Genomic DNA, 19807 nt, shown 5'->3' with positions numbered 1-19807 from the left:
GTCTCTTACTCTGGAAGGGTAGGCTAAGTTTAGACAATATATTCCTCTCAAGGCAGCTCATTTCAGAATAAGTCCTATGATTTGTGTAAATCTTCAAGTGGATATACTTGGAATTTATTTTTTTTAACAGTTTCTGTGATCAAATTTTACTTGCCCTCTCGTAAACAATGCAAGACAAAAAACAGAAGCAATTGTTATAGAGTTAGTTTAAGAATTACTAGGAATACGGTACACTTTATGGATGGACAATTTTTAAAACAACCCTTATTTAGCGAAATTCCTCAAAGATCACAAAATGGACTGTGCAGGAACTGTAAAATTAAATAGACAGGTTATAACAAAAAATATAAGGAAAAAACAGACTTGAAAAGGTGAGTTACAAGGTGTTGTTCTGATGATGTTTCGCTTTTCAAGTGGTGTGACAAGAGATTAGTGTCTTTGATTTCTACTTTTCGTAATGTGGAAATGGTACCAATCACTAAATATAATAAAGAAGTCATGAAACCTAGTATTGTGGTAGATTACAATAAAAATATGTGAGATGTTGATGTGAGGGACCAGATGCTTGAAAACTATCTAATGGAAAGAAAACGGTACAAAGTGTTACATAAAATTGTTCAAAAGGTTGCTCAACATTACTGTTTGGAACTCCTACATTATTTGTAAATCCAACCATGCTAGTATTGATCACCTTAATTTAGGTTAGGGCTAGTAAAAGATATATTACAAAAATTTCAAACAGATGTGTCAAAACAAATTCATGGAAGACCCTCTACTGAGCCCCACCTGCATGTTTGACAGAGCAACATTTCATTGAAAAAATTCCCCCCACTGGTAAAAAAGCTAAGCCCCAAAGAAGCTGTGCAGTATGTAGTAAAGTGGGAAAAGAAGAGATACAATTTACTGGTGTCCACAATGTGAGGCTGGACTTTGTCTTGAAGACTGCTTCAAGAAATATCATACTGTCACGAATTTTTAAAATGTAAGTAAGATAAGTACTTATTTTTAAGTGATAAAATATTTGTTTAAATAGTCAAATAGTGTTTTATAAGGTTAAATACGGTTCTTTAAAAAAATATATTAAAAAAACTCATGTAATATAATAAATACATTAGTTAAATCATGCAAGATCTAAAACATCTCAAAAAAATGCTAAAAACAGCAAAAAAATGTGGTGCAGGAGGGGCGACTGGTTAAAAATAAAACTTGTTGAAGGGTTAAAAAGTTTGCAGAATCAACTCAGGGAGAGTTAATCAGAGTTTCTTCTCAGTAGTGTTTGTATTATATCAGAATTGTCTTGTTCAGACAAAAGAAATGACTGTATTCATCTGAAAATCAAAGCTTTTTTTGTGTCTTGACAATATAAATTATTTATAAGTGATGGATGGATTATCAAATTAAGATTATTATTAAGCTAAAACAATAACATTTAATACAATAACATTTTATATGGATTTAATTTATCAGACAAACTAGTGAATTTATCAGAAAATTTATCAGAGTGAATGTATTGTTTTGCAATTTATTCTGTACTATTTAAAAAAACACTAAATGTGTTTGAATAGTTTTTTTGGGTTTAAAATAGTTTTATTAGAGAGACAATCTTTGTTTAATAACTGAATTGCTTGAAAGAGATTTAACATTGTTGAAGCCTGTGTAAATACATACACAAATTTATGTAACTTATGGCTTTTTCAGTGATTTTTTTTACAAATGGATTTGTACAATTTCAAAAGGGGATTAAATATCAAATTATAGAACTGAAACAGCAGTTATTGATTGGAAATAAGAATATCTCTGATGATATAAAATACGTAAACCAGTGAATTTTGTGAAATAAAGTTTAACCACATCCATTTAAATTTCTTTTGTAAACTTTTAACATTTAAAATTTTTGCTTTTTCCAATTAATTTTTAACCAGTGAAAACTATCATTGGTGAATGGCAATGAATGTTGGGGATCTGCCGTGGGCAAAAACAAATGCATAAAAATTTCCCGGACTAAATTTTATAAAATATTTCTTTCATATCTCAATAAACCAAATTCAAAGAAATACTTTACAATATTGTGATGATAATTTCAAATGAAAATATAAAAACCAAAATTAGAAAGAGAAACAAATAAAAAATAAAGACAAATCACATCTGTTTTATTGCTGAGACAATAATTACATCGTATAGCAAACATCAATTAATAAGGTTATCCTAAAATTTCTGTCATTCATACTATAATACACATACAATCTTTACAATCACACCTCTTTCATTCATCGCCAATGCAAGCCACTTCGAACAGCGGGGTCAGTCTTCTAATGGGAGGCCTCCCAGTTAAAAGCCAAAAACTCACCTGCATTATAAAATGCTTGAGAAGCGTTTTAGGCGAGTCTTAAACACCTTTGGCATTTAATGAGGGCAGGCGTTAATAAACCACCGTTCTGTGTCTACCAGTTCGGTAGTTTGCTCTGCTACGTGTCTCACACGTATGTATCTTGGTCTCTGTTTAAGGCACATTTATTCATACAAAACAAAGTTGTTTCCAATATGTAGAGACATGGCAGAGTCAACAGCTGCAATTTCTTGAAAACTTGCCTGTATGACTCTCTGAATTTGATTATTGCGATGATTCAAATAGCTTTTTTTGGAGTCTGAAAGTCCTTTGGAACTGAGTGTATGCACAAGCTAAAGGATCAATCCATAGGCCAGATGGGGGTATATCAAGCCATAATGCACCGTAATCAGTACCTGAATCGGGCAGTATTTTGCTAAAGACCTCAGAACAAAGATGCCTGAGCAGATTTTGGCACAAACATGATCAATGTGCTCATTCCATGTCAGTCCTCGATCAAGGTACATTCCTAGAAATTTCGAAGTGCTGACTTCGTCCAGTGTGGAGTAAGCCATCAAGATGGCAGTTCCATGTTGGTTGCCTGCAGTGTGCAAAGAAAAATTTAAAACGTTGGTTTTTTTTGAAGAGTGTATTGTGAGGTTGAGTCTGTTGAAGTATTGGACACAGTTGTTGATATAAACAAAAAACTTTGCTTAATCTTGCGTTGAAAAAGAGAGTTTTATCATCTGCAAACTGCACTTTTCTTCCATACAGGAGCGATGATTCTATGTCTATGTCGTTGACATAAAGCAGGAAAAGCACAGGACTGAGGATAGACCCCTGGGAGACTCCATAGCTAAGATCTATTAGCTTAGATGATTTATTTGATCTGGACAACTTGGGATCTGTGGCTTAGAAATGAGGTAAGCCATATAAAAGGCATGCCTCGAATGCCGTGGGACTCAAGTTTGTCGAGTAGTACATTGTGGTTAACGCAGTCGAATGCTTTGGACAGATCCAGGAACACACTCATTATGTGGTTCCGACATTCAATCCCCTCTACAATCATATTGACAAGACCAACGATTGCGTTGGTTGTCAATTTACCCTTTCTGAACCCAAACTGATCATTTGAGAGCTGATTGTATCTGTCCAAAAAGTGAAGCATTCTTATTAAAAAAAGGTTTTCAAAAATGATGCTGAATACTGGCAAAATGAAGACAGGCCGGTAGTTATTTATAGAAGCTGGGCCGTCTTTCTTTAAAACTGAGACAACTTTTGCAATTTTAAGGAGAGAGGGAAACACTCCTGTTTGGAATGAATAATTTACTAATTGAGTTAAGGGTTTCACTAAATGATTGCAGCATTTTTTAATGAGCCATGGGGACATCAGATTGAGGTCGTTTGATTTTGTTGGCTGGGAGCTGCTGGATAATTAGGTGAAGCTCATCATCAACAACAGTTGCCAACACCATTGATGCTGCTGGGCTCTGCCTTCGCCAGGGGTGTACTTTAAGGTCAGATGGCCGAGGACCTTGCCCATCAGCAACGGATGCGAAAAACTCGTTAAACCAACTGGCAATCTCAGTCTCATCCTCCACAAGCCTATCCCCAATTTGACTTTTGATTTGTTTGTGTGCTTTTGTTTTATTGTTTATGATGTCCCAAATTGTTTTCGAAATGTTTTTTGAAGAAAGAATTTATTTGGAAACATTGTTTGCTTTCGCAGCTTGGACCACTTTCTTATATATTTTTTTATAATTCCTGAAAAATATTTTGAACTGTTCATTTAAAGTGTTTTTATAAATTTTGGATATACATTTTAATCTTTCTCTAGAAACTGAAATTCCCGGTGTGATTCTATTGTTTTTTTAAATTTTTTTCACAGGCATTGATCGTTTTTGTAGGGTAGCAGATGTTAACGTGGAAATTTAGAGTGTCGGTAAACAATTTAAACTGTTGCTCTACGGGTTGATATGAATATAGAAAATTCCATCTTTCTTTAGAAAGAAAGATTTTTAGGTGAGAGATGTTTTCTGGCTTTATGTCTGTTATTGTTTGTTTAATTTTGGGCTCCTTTTTAAGTTGTATCCCACTAATGACAGTCTCTTGGCCGTAGTAGTCAGATATAGCTGTATTCACCACAGACACTGCGACACTTGGGTGATGATGTTGTTGGTAGCAGATTTTGTTGTAGCCTTTATTCTCATTGGAGATTGGACTAAGGTCAAATCTTTGCAAATTAAGGTTAAATGACCTAAGTAAATCAACCAATCAAATCGTTTTATGGTGAGTGTTGTCCAATGCGTCGATGTTGAAATCCCCCATAATGACAAAATGCTGATGTTGGTTAGGCAGACATGTCAGTAACTTTTTGGATTTTGAAAAGAAGGTGTCTTCCTTTCCACTCGGAGACCTGTAAATTACGATCACGACGAATTTTGATGATTTCGTTTAAATTTTGATCCCGACTGTTTTGAAATCTTTTTCGATTGAATCCTGAATCGAAAAGGGGGTGGGCAAGAAATTATGTTTCTCAAAAATCGCAACTCCAGGCTTGACTTTGCATGTTTCTTTGTATTTTCCATATATAAAACAATATATTTTGCCATTGTAACAAGTTTATAGTTTACATTGAATAAATAATTGTCACGTACTTAAACAAGGACTTTTTACAATATATAGCAGAAATATGGTTAATTAAATCAAACAGTACAAGGTTAAATATGGAACAGTAAGTAGTACGTGTCTCAGCAATTGGTTCCAATGTTGGAGACTTTACATTAATATAAGCATGTAACCAGTGGTTGTGTCTATTTCATGTAAATTCAATACATTAATATAAAACACCCGTTGGATGGTACTATGTTGGACTGATAACCTCACCAGTTAGGTCCTGACATTGGGCCATTACTAAGGTAATTTTCCTCATCTAAAAAACATGAACTTGACTAACACTGTTGGGAGGGGCACGGGGCTAAAATTGAATAAAATTGTTTGTGATAAATTTTCATCAACTCACTGTTAGCTGCAGTATACACATTAGTCATTATTACATGTTCCATGTTAAAAAAAAATATATTGCTAAAACTCTATAATAATGTATTTACCTTCTCTCTATAACACTTATCTTCATGTACAAATTGTTGTATTACAGATATGGGAGTCTTTTACTTCACAGCCAGAAGAAGAACAGCACACATTCCTTACAGGTCAAGTGACACTTGAGCATGCCAAGCAAAGGGCTACCAAGGAAAGATGTGGCGAAAACTCTTTGAATAAGAGCAAACCCTCTGTGGGCAAAAAGTGCTTCAAGAAGATTTGTCCTCATGTTCAAGAGTTTTTAAACAGTGAAAATATGCCTAAGGTAAAAATGAAATCTTTCTAGTATTGAGTTAGAATTAATTTAAATAAAATTTGGGATATAGTAGTACATTAGGAACACAAATATCCTAAATGTTGTTATTTGAAATACATTATAAGAATGAATTTTATATTTAGTTAATATAAATCTTATAAAACAAAACACTATTCAACTGAATTTTCTTACAATGTATTTAAATGTTTGTCTTATAAAACATTCTTATAAACAATTGTTAATAAAAATAAATCATTTCAATTTATTCTAGTTAATATAGTATTATAATTAACACGCGAGAGATCGCACTCACTTCATGGACGCGAGAGGTCGCGCGACGGCAAATTGCTCACGCTCGTCTTTTACTCAAATTGCAGCTTTAATTTGGTCAGAAAAGTTTCAAAAAAAAACTGTGTGTTGTCTCTATTACTGTCGTTCAGTATATACTAATAAAAGTAATTGGGCACTTAAGTTATAACAAAGAGAAATATTATTATGATACACTATATATTTGGTTCGGAATTGGTGACTTTTGGTACGAAAAAGGTCACGTGTGAGCAATTTCCCGCAATAATATAAATTAGGCTTTTAAATGAAACGTTTTATTACAATAAAGTATTTTAATATGAGGAAGAAATAATTTTTTTAATATGTATATTTCCTTAAAACAAAACAAATTGCCTCAAAAACGTTATACTATAATAAATCAATATTTAGGCAAAATATTACTAATTCAATAAAATATTATGTACAAATGAAGAAATCTATTTTATATAAAAGAAAAATTATAAATGTTAACGAAAAATTAAAATTTCTTTCTAAGTTTTATAAAAAGTTAAAATATAAAAACCCCTAAATTAGTACCAGTTTACTAATTTTGTTTCAGTGGACATTATCGTCTAAGCTAACTGAAGAAGTGTGTCTGTATTCGAAAATCAATGTCTTTAGCTTAGTCAGTGTCCATAGCTTTAACAGAATGCACTATGGGAGAGATCGCGCGAAGGCATATTGCCGCGGCAGGTGCAGAGCTACAACAAAAATTCCACCACTCGCAAACAAAGCCGGCGACAGACTAACGGTTTTCAAGGTCAGACGCAGGGATGTACTGGGGGGATAAAACGAGACCCTGTTATCCTGGGGCATCACTGCAAACGAAAATATAAAGAAAGCAAAAAAGCACGGCAAACTGCCACGGGCGCGATCTCTCGCGTGTTAAACAAAATATTGTTATGTTTTAACAATTAATAAATTTGTGGTACTTTATAGAATTTCCTATTAGACAAAGATAGACTGGGTAGTTTACACGCTATTATGCTTACTTGCTTTCTGTTAGGAACTGATTAAAATTATTACACTCTAAGGCTATGAACAGTGAATTCGAACCCTTGCTGTAGGCGGGTACACAAGCAAATTTTTAATTGTAATACGCTTTATCTGAAGTTTCGAGTATTTGAAACAGGCTTTAACCCATCAAATAATCACATCCCTAGTTTTATCAGTTAGGTAAATTTTAGTTTATTTGATCTAAAACTCAATTCAATTTATTCAACAAGACTGTTTACTAAGTTTGACGTTACTTAGATTTAAACATAATTATCAGTAAGGTCATATTATTCTAATATTCTTACAAGTTCAAAAATAATTTTACTTACTAAAATACTATGTGCTCAAATTAATGATGTTTTACTTTATACGAGGGCTGTTTTTTTTTCAACTTCCGATCGTGCCGCTAGATAGTTGGGCAAGCGGTATCGGCCAGCAATGCGCGGCAGTCGACTGCGCACCTCTCCCACTACAACCTCACTCATTTTCAAACGGCCGACGCCATTTCCAATTTATCTAGCGACACATAAACATGGCTACCTTGATAGAATCTCCCGCCAAGTGTGAGTTGAGAAGTTTCATTCGTTTCTTGCAAGCTGAAAGGTTATCTGCAGCAGAAATTCACCGTAGAATGGAACGAGTATACGGTGAAAGCTTTATGAGTGACAGTGCAGTGCGTGATTGGTGTAGGAAATTTAAAGATGGACGAGTTGACATTCATGATGAAGGGGGGCAAGGACGAAAGTCGGTCGCAAACGAAGACCTCGTTGATCGAGTTGACCAAAGTGTAAGAAGCAATCGAAGGTTTAGCCTACGATTACGGAGCTATCCAATCAGTTTCCTGAGATTTCAAGGTCAGCCCTATACTCTATCGTAACTGACAAGTTAGGCTACAAAAAACTTTGTGCGCGATGGGTGCCGAAGATGTTGTCTGATGACCACAAAGCTCGGTGAATGGCGTCAGCAACATCTTTTCTGAACCGTTATGAAGCTGATGGCGAAGATTTTTTTGATCAAAATCGTGACAGGAGATGGGACATGGGTTCTGTACGACACCCCAGAAACGAAACAGCAGTCCCAACAATGGATGCATTCAAACTCTCCAAACAAACCCAAAAAATTCAAAAAAAAAACTTTCAACAACAAAAAGATTATGGCCACCGTGTTTTGGGATCAAAAAGGTGTATTGCTTGTTGAGTTTTTAGAGCCAGGTACCACAATCAATGCGGAAGGATACTGCGGTACGTTACAACGTTTGCGGAGAGCTATCCAGAACAAAAGGAGAGGAATGCTCACATCGGGAGTAGTGCTCATTCATGACAACGCCCGTCCTCACAGTGCTGCTTTGACAAAGCGTCTTCTTGACGGTTTTTAAATGGGATGTTTTTTGACCATCCAGAGTATAGTCCTGACTTAGCGCCGAGTGACTATCACCTTTTCCCGGAACTGAAGAAGATGCTAGGAGGGCAGAGCTTCCGAACAGACGACGCGCTGCGAGACGCCGTGAAAAACCATCTCAAATCACTGGCGGCAAACTTCTATGAAGAAGGTATTAAGAAGCTTGTACCCAGGTATGAAAAATGCCTCAATTTAAATGGCGATTATGTTGAAAAGTAACTAATAATGTACCTAACTTTTGATAGTAAATTTATTTAATTACTCTCCCTAGTTTTATTTTTATACCACATCGGAAGTTGAAAAAAAAAACAGCCCTCGTATTTAATATTAGGGACAAAACAATCAGGAGGTACTAGGTTTTCCAGAAGCAGATTCAGTGTTTTGTCAATGGAACAAGTCCATTGTCCTGCGTAGACCAATTTGCGTACTCTCAAACTTGAAAGCACGTTTTGTAATTGTAACTTATCGGTTCCGAATTTGTATACGAAGCCCCAAGGATTCGAGTTGCCCACTTCCTTCACTAGCGTTTTCCAGCAGGCACTTTTACTTTTTTTGATGAGACTCTTGTACAGCATCTTCAACGCTGAAAGCTTTCATAGAGCACTGGTCGGTTTTGGCACTAGACACTACTGCTGAATGAGGCTGGGAAGGGGAACTTGAATTGCAGTAGAACCCCGAAATTTGTGTTGGCTGTCTAAAAGGGTTGGCGATTTCGCTGCTTTAGCCAACAGCTTTTATCTGCATTTTGTGTCCTGTGTGAAACTGCTCTAAATCGCGCTGGGACCGATCGCTGTGAGTTGCCGTGATTAGGCTTGCGCAATTCTCACTTGTGCGATTAATGGTAAGAGCTCTGATAAGATACAAGTGGCAATTTTTTTAAATTGCAGCGGAAAAGTTGAAGGTTTTCTTGGAGTAAGGGGTAATGTTGTCCTTATTAGAATGTACATCTTAGCTTCCATTCTTCATCCACATTCATTTGTTGGTAGTGTGTTAGCAAAAATCTCAAATAGCTTAAGAAATAGCAAGATTAAAATAATGGCATTACTATAAAAAAGCATTGCTATAGCATAATGAGTGAGTTTTAATTTCTAGTTGCAAATAACATCGAGTGCAATTACCAACAAAAACTTCTTCTTAATCAAGTTATTGAAAAATTGTATAGTTTATTTCTTACACTTCTTACCGCAGTACATCTTAAAGGCTGCTTGTGAAATCTCTTTTTATTTGTAGGTTAAAAATTTTTCATTAGTGGACAGTTAAAAACTGATGGGTATCATGTATAGAGATGATTATTATCCGGTAAGTTTAAATTATATTTATGTGTGATAGTGTTCCTGATGTTGTGTTTCAGACAACCTTGTTAAACCTTGAACCTCGTCTTATTGAGTTTTTTGAAAGTGAGCCTGAAGGCCATTACGTGTCAGATCCTCTGAATAATGACGATAGAAAGGTTATCCATGGCCTTGCTCAATACCTTGATCTCTGCTCTCAAAGTAAGTTTGATTTTTTTCTTATTAATATATTAACAACTAAATATGTTACACTTTTCTTATTTTTTCAGTTCCAACAAATATCTAATATACATTTTTTAAACCACGCCTAGGTAAGTTTTTTTACTGCTTGGAGCAACTGTGACTCAAAGAAATAAGAAATTTGATGCTGCATGAAAAATCAATCACTGTGCAAATAAAGACACAACTTGACAAAACTTGAATGATTGCTGCAGAAATGTTTATAACAGTGCAAGTATCACATAAGAGATTGTTAATTATTGTTAAAATTATAATAAAGAAATAAAATGTTTTCAGACTTTTTTCTTGTTTAGGCCTAATGAACACTTGTATACGTAACATCATATGTATAACTAATCACACATAAGTACTACGGTACTCTAGACTCAAGACTGAATTATTAAATGCATCTTGCAGCCGGTCACTACACTACATATTGTCTTGCCAATTTGAGGAAATGTTAAAGATGTGCCAATTTAAATACGTAGCAAATTGCCGTGTTTTGTATTCTCTGTGTTCTATTGCTATCCTCTCTCGATATGCTATAAGTGTGCAAACAATAATAAAACACTGAAAGAAACAAAGAGTGAATAAGCTGTAGCTTGATAGATCATGGCATCATGTTCCTAAATCTATACAGACCTTTCAGTCTCTCAACAGCATTCTGCATAGCATGAATAATATAATCAGAAAAAGAAAGGTCACTATCAAGTATTACATCTAGGGTTTTTACTTTAGGCTCTGACAAGCACTCACCACTCTCACTGGGTGTCTTTATTCCATTTTACGGTGGCAGATGAAGGACATAACTTTTTTATACTGATCTTAAGGCTATTATTGACTGGCCAATGTGGATATTTGTTTAACATTTTCACTGCAGCTCTATCTTGAGTGATGATAAGTATTGTAATAAGACAGGAAGCACTGTCGTGTCTACCACAGTCAGCATATTAAGGTCAGCATTGATCAATGATTTCTTAAATGAATACCTTAAAATAATTGTTGGAATCCCTCTTCAAATAAATTTGGCACCTGCTTTGACAGCCAGGAGTCATGGCCATTTTTACTTCTTCATTATCGTTGATTTGTCTTCCGCCAAGATGATATTTCAAGTGCTGAAAAAGTGAAATAACTTGGAATAAGATAAGGGCTATACTGCGGCTGATTCAAAACTTCCCAGCTAAGTGAGGCAATAATTTCCAGAGTCTTAACAGCGGTGTGGGGTCTTTCATTATTGTGAAGTAACAAGGTCCTTTTGTCAGCTTGTTTTGTTCTAAACAGCTCAATATAGCTTAGTCAATATTGCACAATAGGCTTCTGTGTTGCTTGTGGTTCTTTTTGGAATAAACTCCACCATGATCTTGCACTGTGAAGGCGTTTTACCTTCACCTTGACAGCAGAGATTGTGTGCTATCATTCCATAAACTGTTGCTTGGATTCAGGTGTGATATAAGATACCTATTTATTATGTTGAGTCAAATCATTATAGGAGATAATATTTGTATTCATCGAGTTAATAGGGTCAAGGAGCTGTCCAATCTCTTTTGCTTTTGGTCCTCTGTGAGACTGTACCCATCGAATTAATCTGAATTTACTTTTTCTGTTGCAATTTTATTATGGACTCACCTAGACATTTGAGGAAATTCTTTAGAGAGAATGGTTATTGTGAATCTGTCCTCACAAATTTTCAGTTGCATTAAACAAATCTTCAGTGATCACAGAAGGTCAACTTGAACATTCTTCATAATGGACATTTTCACAGCTACCCGTAAACTCTCTGACTAATTTTCATAGTTTACCTTAGTTTTTTTGCATAGTTTGTACACTTCATAAAGCTGACAATGAAGATCTACAGCCAAAATGTTTCTTGCATTCAAGAAACACATCACTGACTCAATTATTTAATTATCACAAGTGATGGGTTGTTAAACAATCTTTCAACATTTTAAAGATGCATAGTGAAATGTATAGGTTAGCTATTAGAACTGTAAATGTTGAAAGCATGTCTGGAGGTAAAGTTTCTTGCATCCAAAATGGTGCAATGTATGGTCCTTATTTAAAAAATGTCTCATATCATTTTAGTTTAACTGTATTTTTAAAGTTACATTTTAATGGTATTAATAATTGTGATTCAGTAACATTTAACAGAAGCATACATTTTGAATTATTTGTCTCACTGTTAATGTGCAGCTTTTGAGGCAAGCAACCTTTATTAAATGTCAAGCTAAAGAGATTTTATACATGTTAATATTATTAGCAAAGTATATCCAATTTAGTTTTTTGGGGTGCATTTTGCACTGGCCAGATTTAATTTAAACTGTTCCATCAACATTAATTATTTGGATTCTATCCATTGTTTGATGTCTTTTATATCAATATTATATATTTTTTGTGGCCATAAAAGATTAACATTTCTAAGAAATAGATCTGTTAGATTTTTTGGTTAAATACATTATTTAATTAATTTTTATACATTTTGTTTTGCAAATGACAATATTGTTGGTCTATAACATTTATATTTTTCAGGTTTCAATTCCCAGATCAGTTATGATCATCGCTGTACAAGGGTCACAAATCCCAAATCCACCTTCGTCACCCCCACCGTCCTTCTTTCTCAGTTTCTTGGAATTAGGTAAATTACTTGATTCTTTAAAAACTAAATAATAAGTGAATAACGATGGTGTCCTACAAAAATTGAATATTGGAATATTTCACCTTTACATTAATTACATTTTATGTTGAATTTTTGTGTGGATACAAAGTTAATAAGTGTTGTTATAGTAGCTAAATCCTTTTCTCATAGTAAACTCCCTAAATTATGTTTGGAAGAAAAAACAAAATACAGTGTTTTACTGATTGCAGCAAAAATTTCTTTTAATACAAATTAATGAGAGATGTTTGTTGGTTAAATATATTTATTGTTAAAATCTCTATTTTGTCACACTGGTATGGAGAATTGAATTTAAAAATTGTACATTCAAAAATGTAAGTAATAATTCTGTATAAACTAAATTGTTTCTTTGTGCAGTGAATTGACATTTAAGTTTTTGCTTTAGTAGAATTTTTTACATTTTATATTAAATAATTTACTACAGTAAAATCAATTAGTGAAAATTTCATGAAAATGTAACTAAATGTTTTTGTAATTGCTTTTTTAGTATAATTCCCATTGCTTAATCATAAGCACTGATTTTGTTAAAATCAATATTAAAAAGTCGTTTCTTATTAAAACTTCTAAATTGACACTTTTGTTGATTATATATAACACTGGTTATGAAAATAGCAGGAATAAGCTGTGTACAAATCTATAATATATCAGTATTTTAAGCATTCTTATTCATCTTAGTTATTAAGATTACATGGCCAGTGTCATAAATAACATCTAAGTTTTCTGTTTCACACCACATAGAAACATTCCTCACACAATTAAAAACCAAAGATGAAGATCTAAACCTATTAGTTGACTGAACATATTTTAACATGGTTACCGGAAAACTTTTAAGTTAGTCTTTCTTAACTAACTTAAAAAAGATACTTTAGATATAGTTTCTTCTCCAAATAGTGCCAGTAAGTGTGAAATTAACGGCCAGAGTAACGAGTTTCATGTTATGGACCCCTTAGTATCGTCCTGCTGAACAAAACTATAACAGGTTTCATGGGATAGAAATCACAAATAACAAAGTTGTAGAACATTAAAAGTGGAATTGCTTTTCTTGTGTGGAGCAATATTCTCTTGTTCTACACTTTTGCGGAGCCTCTCGTAATCTTGTTGTTACTGTAAGTCAAACTCATTTGGTTCCTGATAATGTGAGCTGTTTCGTCATCCTTGGATACATCAAATAACAATACAAATTGAATCAATTCCCTTCCTACTATAATTACGACAATCTTTAATGTTCTACAATTTTGTAATTTGTCATTTTCATCTCTTTAAACCTTACACTGTTTTGTTCTGGAGAATAATTGCAATAGGTTAATAATGCAAATCTGGTTGCTTTTATGGATAAAAACAAGTTTGAATATAACGCAAGGAAATCTAACCAAACTTTTTAAAAACAATTGATCATGTAAAAAAACAAATATTGGTTTATTAAATTACTAAAATTAATGTAAACATACTTTATATAAATTTAGTATGTACTATTTAGTATGCACACTATTTAGTAATATACATATATTCCTGAATGAACATGTTGATAAGAAATTTGAGGGAGAGAGTTTGCAACTTAACCGGTCATTCACTTTGTTGCTTGTAACAGACACACTACAAATTTGAAATTGTTCTACTCATTTGTAAATGTTTAAACGGTTCAATCAATAATTTCCATACACTTTCACACCAGTACAATTAAAGGTCCAATTACTGAGTGTTATTCTTGTATAGTGCAATGCTCGAGTTTACTCACCATTATTAACTGATCTCATTTGAGGTTATGTTTACTAAGTACTCTCAAACATCTAATGACAAACAAGTAACAAGGATGCCAACCTGATACACTGAAACTATAGTATTGATTAAATAACATCTTTCGGAGGTACAGGTGACATGTCTAGTTCTTACCAAGTACTCTCAAAGTACATAATGATAAATGAATAACAAGGATGCCAACCTGATACACTGTTCTTGTATTGATTAAACAACACCTTTTGGAGGTACAGTGATATATCTAGTTACTTAATGAATGATCATTGTATAAGAATAATCTTCTCCGGGTGAAGAACTATTCGAGGGTATATCTGAATAGTTGAACCAGATGTTTAGTTTTTATTGACAGCTAATCTAGTCTTTGGATTATGAGCGTTTGGTAAACACTGGTCCTTCTAATACTCAGAATCTATTTTAAAGAGTTCAAAGACTTTTTTGGTTCTAAACTGAATGCACCTATTGATTTTGTTTACACTTTTACATACCTAACTAGCTCAGAGACCGTTATTGAAATGAAATTTTCAGGTAAAGTCCTCAAAACAACCTCAATATGAGCTGTAATTGTGTGAAGTGCTCACACGCATGCTCCTTCTGAGGTCTATCACTGATTCTAAATCCACAGGTCACATCTGGTCACAGTTGCTAGTTTATTCAAGTTTTCAAGTATTTTCCTTTGCTTGAAGTGAGTAAAAATCAAAAACCATATTTTGATCTTAAATAAAGTGATAAGCTTTACTCTGGCAAGATTATAATATGCAGTGAAAAGTATGTTTCCATAGTTGCTAAATTTTAAATATGCTTTGTTAACATTTCTTTTGAATTATTCCTAAGCCTATCATTCTCTTGTCCATTTGTTGTGATCTGGTGGGAAATGCAATGCTATAGAGCTAGTATTTAAACACGTGCTCTTCTATACTGGTGCTCAGAGCGGCGAAATTTAAAATTTAATTTTTCATATTCATAATAAAATACTAACAAAGCATTATAATACGTTATGTAACTCACGAGTCTTGCCATTATAAGGTTGTGACAGAATGAGGGCGGCAGACTGTTATGTACATAGGTTTGTGTATGTATATCAATAAATATTATTATTCTTAAGGGAATCCTCAGCCGCACTGCCTACTACTCTTGGATCAAAAAGTATAGATAACTAAGTTGAACATTGACCATGAACTAACTTACTAGTAATGCTACAATATCGGGAGTTGTGCATTAAAGTTTAGCTTGTTTATTTCTGTGTTTAAACATATAAAGAAAATCATTTACAAATGGTAATTTCTACTTTTTATTTTGATAACAGCAAAAAAAGGTACTGGTTTTTGGCGCTTTTCGACCAAACAGCAACTTTGAAAATTCTGAACTGCTTAACTATTGATGCGATTAAGACTAAATATTTATAAAATATGTTACAAGTTTAATGATTAAGCATCTCATTTTTAAATTATATGAATAACATTTGTAATTAAAATAGCAATAATTAAAAATACCCAATACTTAAATATGATTCCTCAAATGAGATCAGAAAATTCAAATGGATTACATCTCCTAGCAAAAGATTTAGCTTGATAGCGCTATCTAAACATTTCCTCATGGAAATGCTATAACCTCATAAAATTTGTACCACTCAACCCCTATGTGGATAAGCAGTCTATTAGTCAAAGCTACTATTAATTTTTGTATAGCTGGGCCTACATGAGAATGGTGCAGTATCGATTTGAGTGAACAGTGCATTGCTGTTGCCGTTTATGTGATACTTTAAAAACTTATGTGTATTGTAGAGCAAATAAAATAATATTTTTTTTTAAATAACTCACATAAATACATACATTTCTATATTATATTCAGTTAAACCTTAAACATAAAATGAATAAAAACAAAATACATAGGATGAAACAAAATAATATTATTACAGTGTAACGGTTTCTGTAAATTGATATTAATAAAACTTAACCAACCTAATTCAACAAAGAATTCTATTAATATTAATATTATATGAATTGCAACACTTCATTACACATCATAACAAATAATTTAGCAAGCATTCTAGTACATTAACATTTTAACAATGAGTTATCATAATGCTTTAAAGAATACAAATTGATTTTACAGGACTGGAAGTATCAGTCAAGGCTCCCCTTCCCCTACACAATATGCATCGTATTTTGTAGAGATCGTTGCAAAGATTTAGCAGAATTCCAGAATCTGTGTGGCAATTGCATTACACACGTTAAGGGATTGTAGAGCTGTGGTATATTAGTAAAAATATCGTTTTGATGGCCACATATTGAATTCATGTTTAAAATCTTTCTCTATTACATTTTCATCAAATTTGCACTATATAATTGCAAGTGTCGAGTTGGTAAGTTTTCATCAGTCGCACAATGTAATCTAAAATAGCTAGCATGATAATTATTGAGGCCTGTAAGAGACTCTTTGGATTTAAATTGGGATTGAAACCCAAAATGATTATTGGATTTATGAAAATATAATAAAACCGATGGTCACATATGCTGCTTTAGTGTGGTGGCCGAAAGTAAAACAAACAACAGCTGCTAAGAGGCTTCAGAGTCTTCAAAGGCTAGCTTGTTTAAGCAATACAGGAGTGGTGAGCTCCTGCCCAACACTAGCAATTAAAGTGGTCCTGGGATACACTACTCTGGGGCAGGAGGTGATGGGGACAGCCACTTTAAGCACAATGAAGCTTCTAGGAAGAAAGGTAATAAATACTACCTCCTTAGAAGGTCACATGACGATAATGCAGGAATTTCCTGAGGCTGAAATGCTAACCAGTGTGTCAGAAGCAATGGTTAAGAAATACTCCTTTAAAAAACCATATACTGTCTCAATCGACGGAAGGGAGAAATTGATTAAAAAGGAGGCCTACCCTACAATAGGAGTCTTGAAGTTTCACACACATGGTTCACGCCTTGACACTAGGGTGGGATACGGACCAGGAGTTAACATAGCAATGCCCCTAGGAAAACATGCCACGGTCTTTCAAGCGGTAGTCATGGCAATAGAATCATGCTCCAGAAGGCTCATACAAATGAGGACAAAAGGAGCAAAATACTTGATACTATCTGATAGCCAGGCTGCACTAAAAGCACTTGATACCTGTTCTTTTGACTCGAAGCAGTCTGGGAACGTAAGGATGCTCTATTTGAGCTGGCTACGAATAACAGAGTAACACTCGGTTGGGTGCCGGGCCATGAGGGCATTCATGGAAATGAAAAAGCAGACATCGTTGCCAAAACGGGAGTGGAGTCCATAATGGTGGGGCCTGAGCCAGGCTGCGGGATAGCTTTCTCCAACAGCAAAGCACTTGTAAAAGATTGGGAAAAGAGGATAAGAAATATTAATTGAAGAAGAGCTTTAGGATTAAGACTATCTAAAATGTTTATCTCTCCTTACGCTAAAGGGTGGGCAACTCTCCTAGATCAGAGTAAGGAGGATATAAGACTAATATTAGGGATGTTGACAGAACATGGCCCCCTAAACAAACATCTTATGAGGGTGGGCCTTAGTCAGACTGACGAATGTAGACTCTGTGGAGAAGAGGAGGAATCATTAGAGCATATTTGGTTAAATTGTCCTGTCATTTCAAAAATTCTGAAAAGATTCCTGGGAGCATATCTCCTCAGCCCCAAGGATATCAGAGAACAGGAGCCCTCAAATCTGATAGGCTTCTGTAAAAGCCTCAGTTTTTGAGGACACAAATTTAAGTGAGGGAGGCGCAAAGGTCCTTTTTAGGACTAAGCGCGGGGACAAACCGTCCTTTTCCATCAGGAAAAAAACAAAATAATTATTGAACATATAAAAGCCTATTTTAATTCTAGATTAAAATAATTTTAATCATACTACAAGAGTTTGCTTTTTCAGAGAGTAATAAATAGCTAACACAATTAAAACCTTAAGCCTGGCTGTTAAGCATCAATCAACAAATAAGTTTTGGTTTAACAGTGAACCGAAGAACTTATATGATAGAAGTACAGTAATATTGTTCTTTGTTTTGTACTATTTATAGTCACGTCTGTTTCTTGTGTGTAGCCCGGTTTTTTCACATGCATGATTGATTCTCTTTTTAATAATAAATGTATAATTAAATTAAGTAAATATAAGTAAATATAAATTGAGTTTTTTCGGGTTAAAATAAAATGACATTAACATATACATTAATGTGTTACAGGTAATGCCGTTTTACCAGTCTTGCAGTCTGCCCAACAGACTATCAGCTTTTTCATCCGGCATTTAAAAAATCTACATAGTCCATCTAATATTGGGTTTTGGGTGGTTCTTCATTTAAGAATGTTATAAATGTTGGTAATGAATTAAAATGTAAAGTAAACGAATTCTGACTATATATATATATATATATATATATATATATATATATATATATATATATATATAGGATGAAAAACGGGATGAAAAATTGGTTTCCCAACACCCATTAGGCCATATAGTAAACTAATGTACACTAATACATTTCAATGTATTAAATTTAAATGTTGCTAAAAAATTCTATGTTAAGATAGTTTAGCATCTTCCAACATATTATTGGTGTATTGGAAACCATAAGTAACCCATCAAATGTGTTTATTCACAAGTAATGGTATTCATCACCGATTCTTGTTTCATTTTGGGGGCTCATTTTAGAGAATGTGTTTTAAATTTTTAACACTTGAGTTTTACGTTTTGACCACTTTCCTTTTAAGAAATGTTTCAAGATCTTTATTCGTAAATGCAAAATACATTTTTACATTACATGTCAAAATACTAAAACTATATCTAACTTAACAAATCTCTTACACAGTAGAAACATTTATCAAGAAAGTGTGTCTTTATTTTTTTTTTTAAATAAACGTAGATTTTGCTCATTTTTAATATTCAATGGCAATGCATTGAAAGCTTTTGCACCCAAGTGGTATGGACCCCTCTCAAATGCGCTAGTACTATGTGCAGCCACAGATATCAGCCCTCTTGATCTGGTCGGATACTGATGGTAGTATCCATTGCTTACAAAAAGCTTTGGATTGCCCTTAACAAAAGAGCATAGCTCGTACCCCACCAGACCCGCCAGAGTAAGTATTTTTAATTCACTGAAAAGAGGTTTACAAGTTTCGAATCTCCTACGTCCTGAGATGATTCGCAAACACCATTTCTGGAGGACAAATACTCTATTAAAATTTACTACACTGGATGGACCCCAGAACATTAACCCGTACCTCAAAATCGATTGAACGTGAGAAAAATATACTGTTCGTAGAACATCTTGGCTACAGACCTTGGCGAGACGGCTGAGAGCAAATCCCATGGTTCGAAGCCTTTTGCAGACATGTTCCACGTGGCCGCCCCATGTGAGCCTATTATCGATATATAAACCCAGAAATTTAACTGAGATTTCTTGCTTGGCTTCCTCGCTTCCTAGTTTGATAAGACCCTGGATATTAAACTGGTTTGTG

General features: G+C 34.0%; 1 protein-coding gene across 1 annotated transcript in view; it reads left to right on the top strand.

Annotated features, from left to right (window-relative positions):
- LOC124369070 (R3H domain-containing protein 4-like) overlaps positions 1–18696 on the top strand; it is a 31587-nt gene extending 12891 nt beyond the window's left edge. The window contains exons 4-7 of the mRNA XM_046826783.1: positions 5484–5693; positions 9757–9898; positions 12443–12548; positions 18532–18696. Coding sequence (XP_046682739.1) covers positions 5484–5693; positions 9757–9898; positions 12443–12548; positions 18532–18535 — 462 coding nt within the window. The 3' untranslated portion in view covers positions 18536–18696. The remainder of the gene's footprint in view (positions 1–5483; positions 5694–9756; positions 9899–12442; positions 12549–18531) is intronic.
- The last annotated feature ends 1111 nt before the right edge of the window (positions 18697–19807 follow it).

Source organism: Homalodisca vitripennis, chromosome X (assembly GCF_021130785.1).
Source record: "Homalodisca vitripennis isolate AUS2020 chromosome X, UT_GWSS_2.1, whole genome shotgun sequence".
NCBI classification, from domain to species: domain Eukaryota; kingdom Metazoa; phylum Arthropoda; class Insecta; order Hemiptera; family Cicadellidae; genus Homalodisca; species Homalodisca vitripennis.
This window is presented reverse-complemented; position numbering and strand designations above follow the sequence as displayed.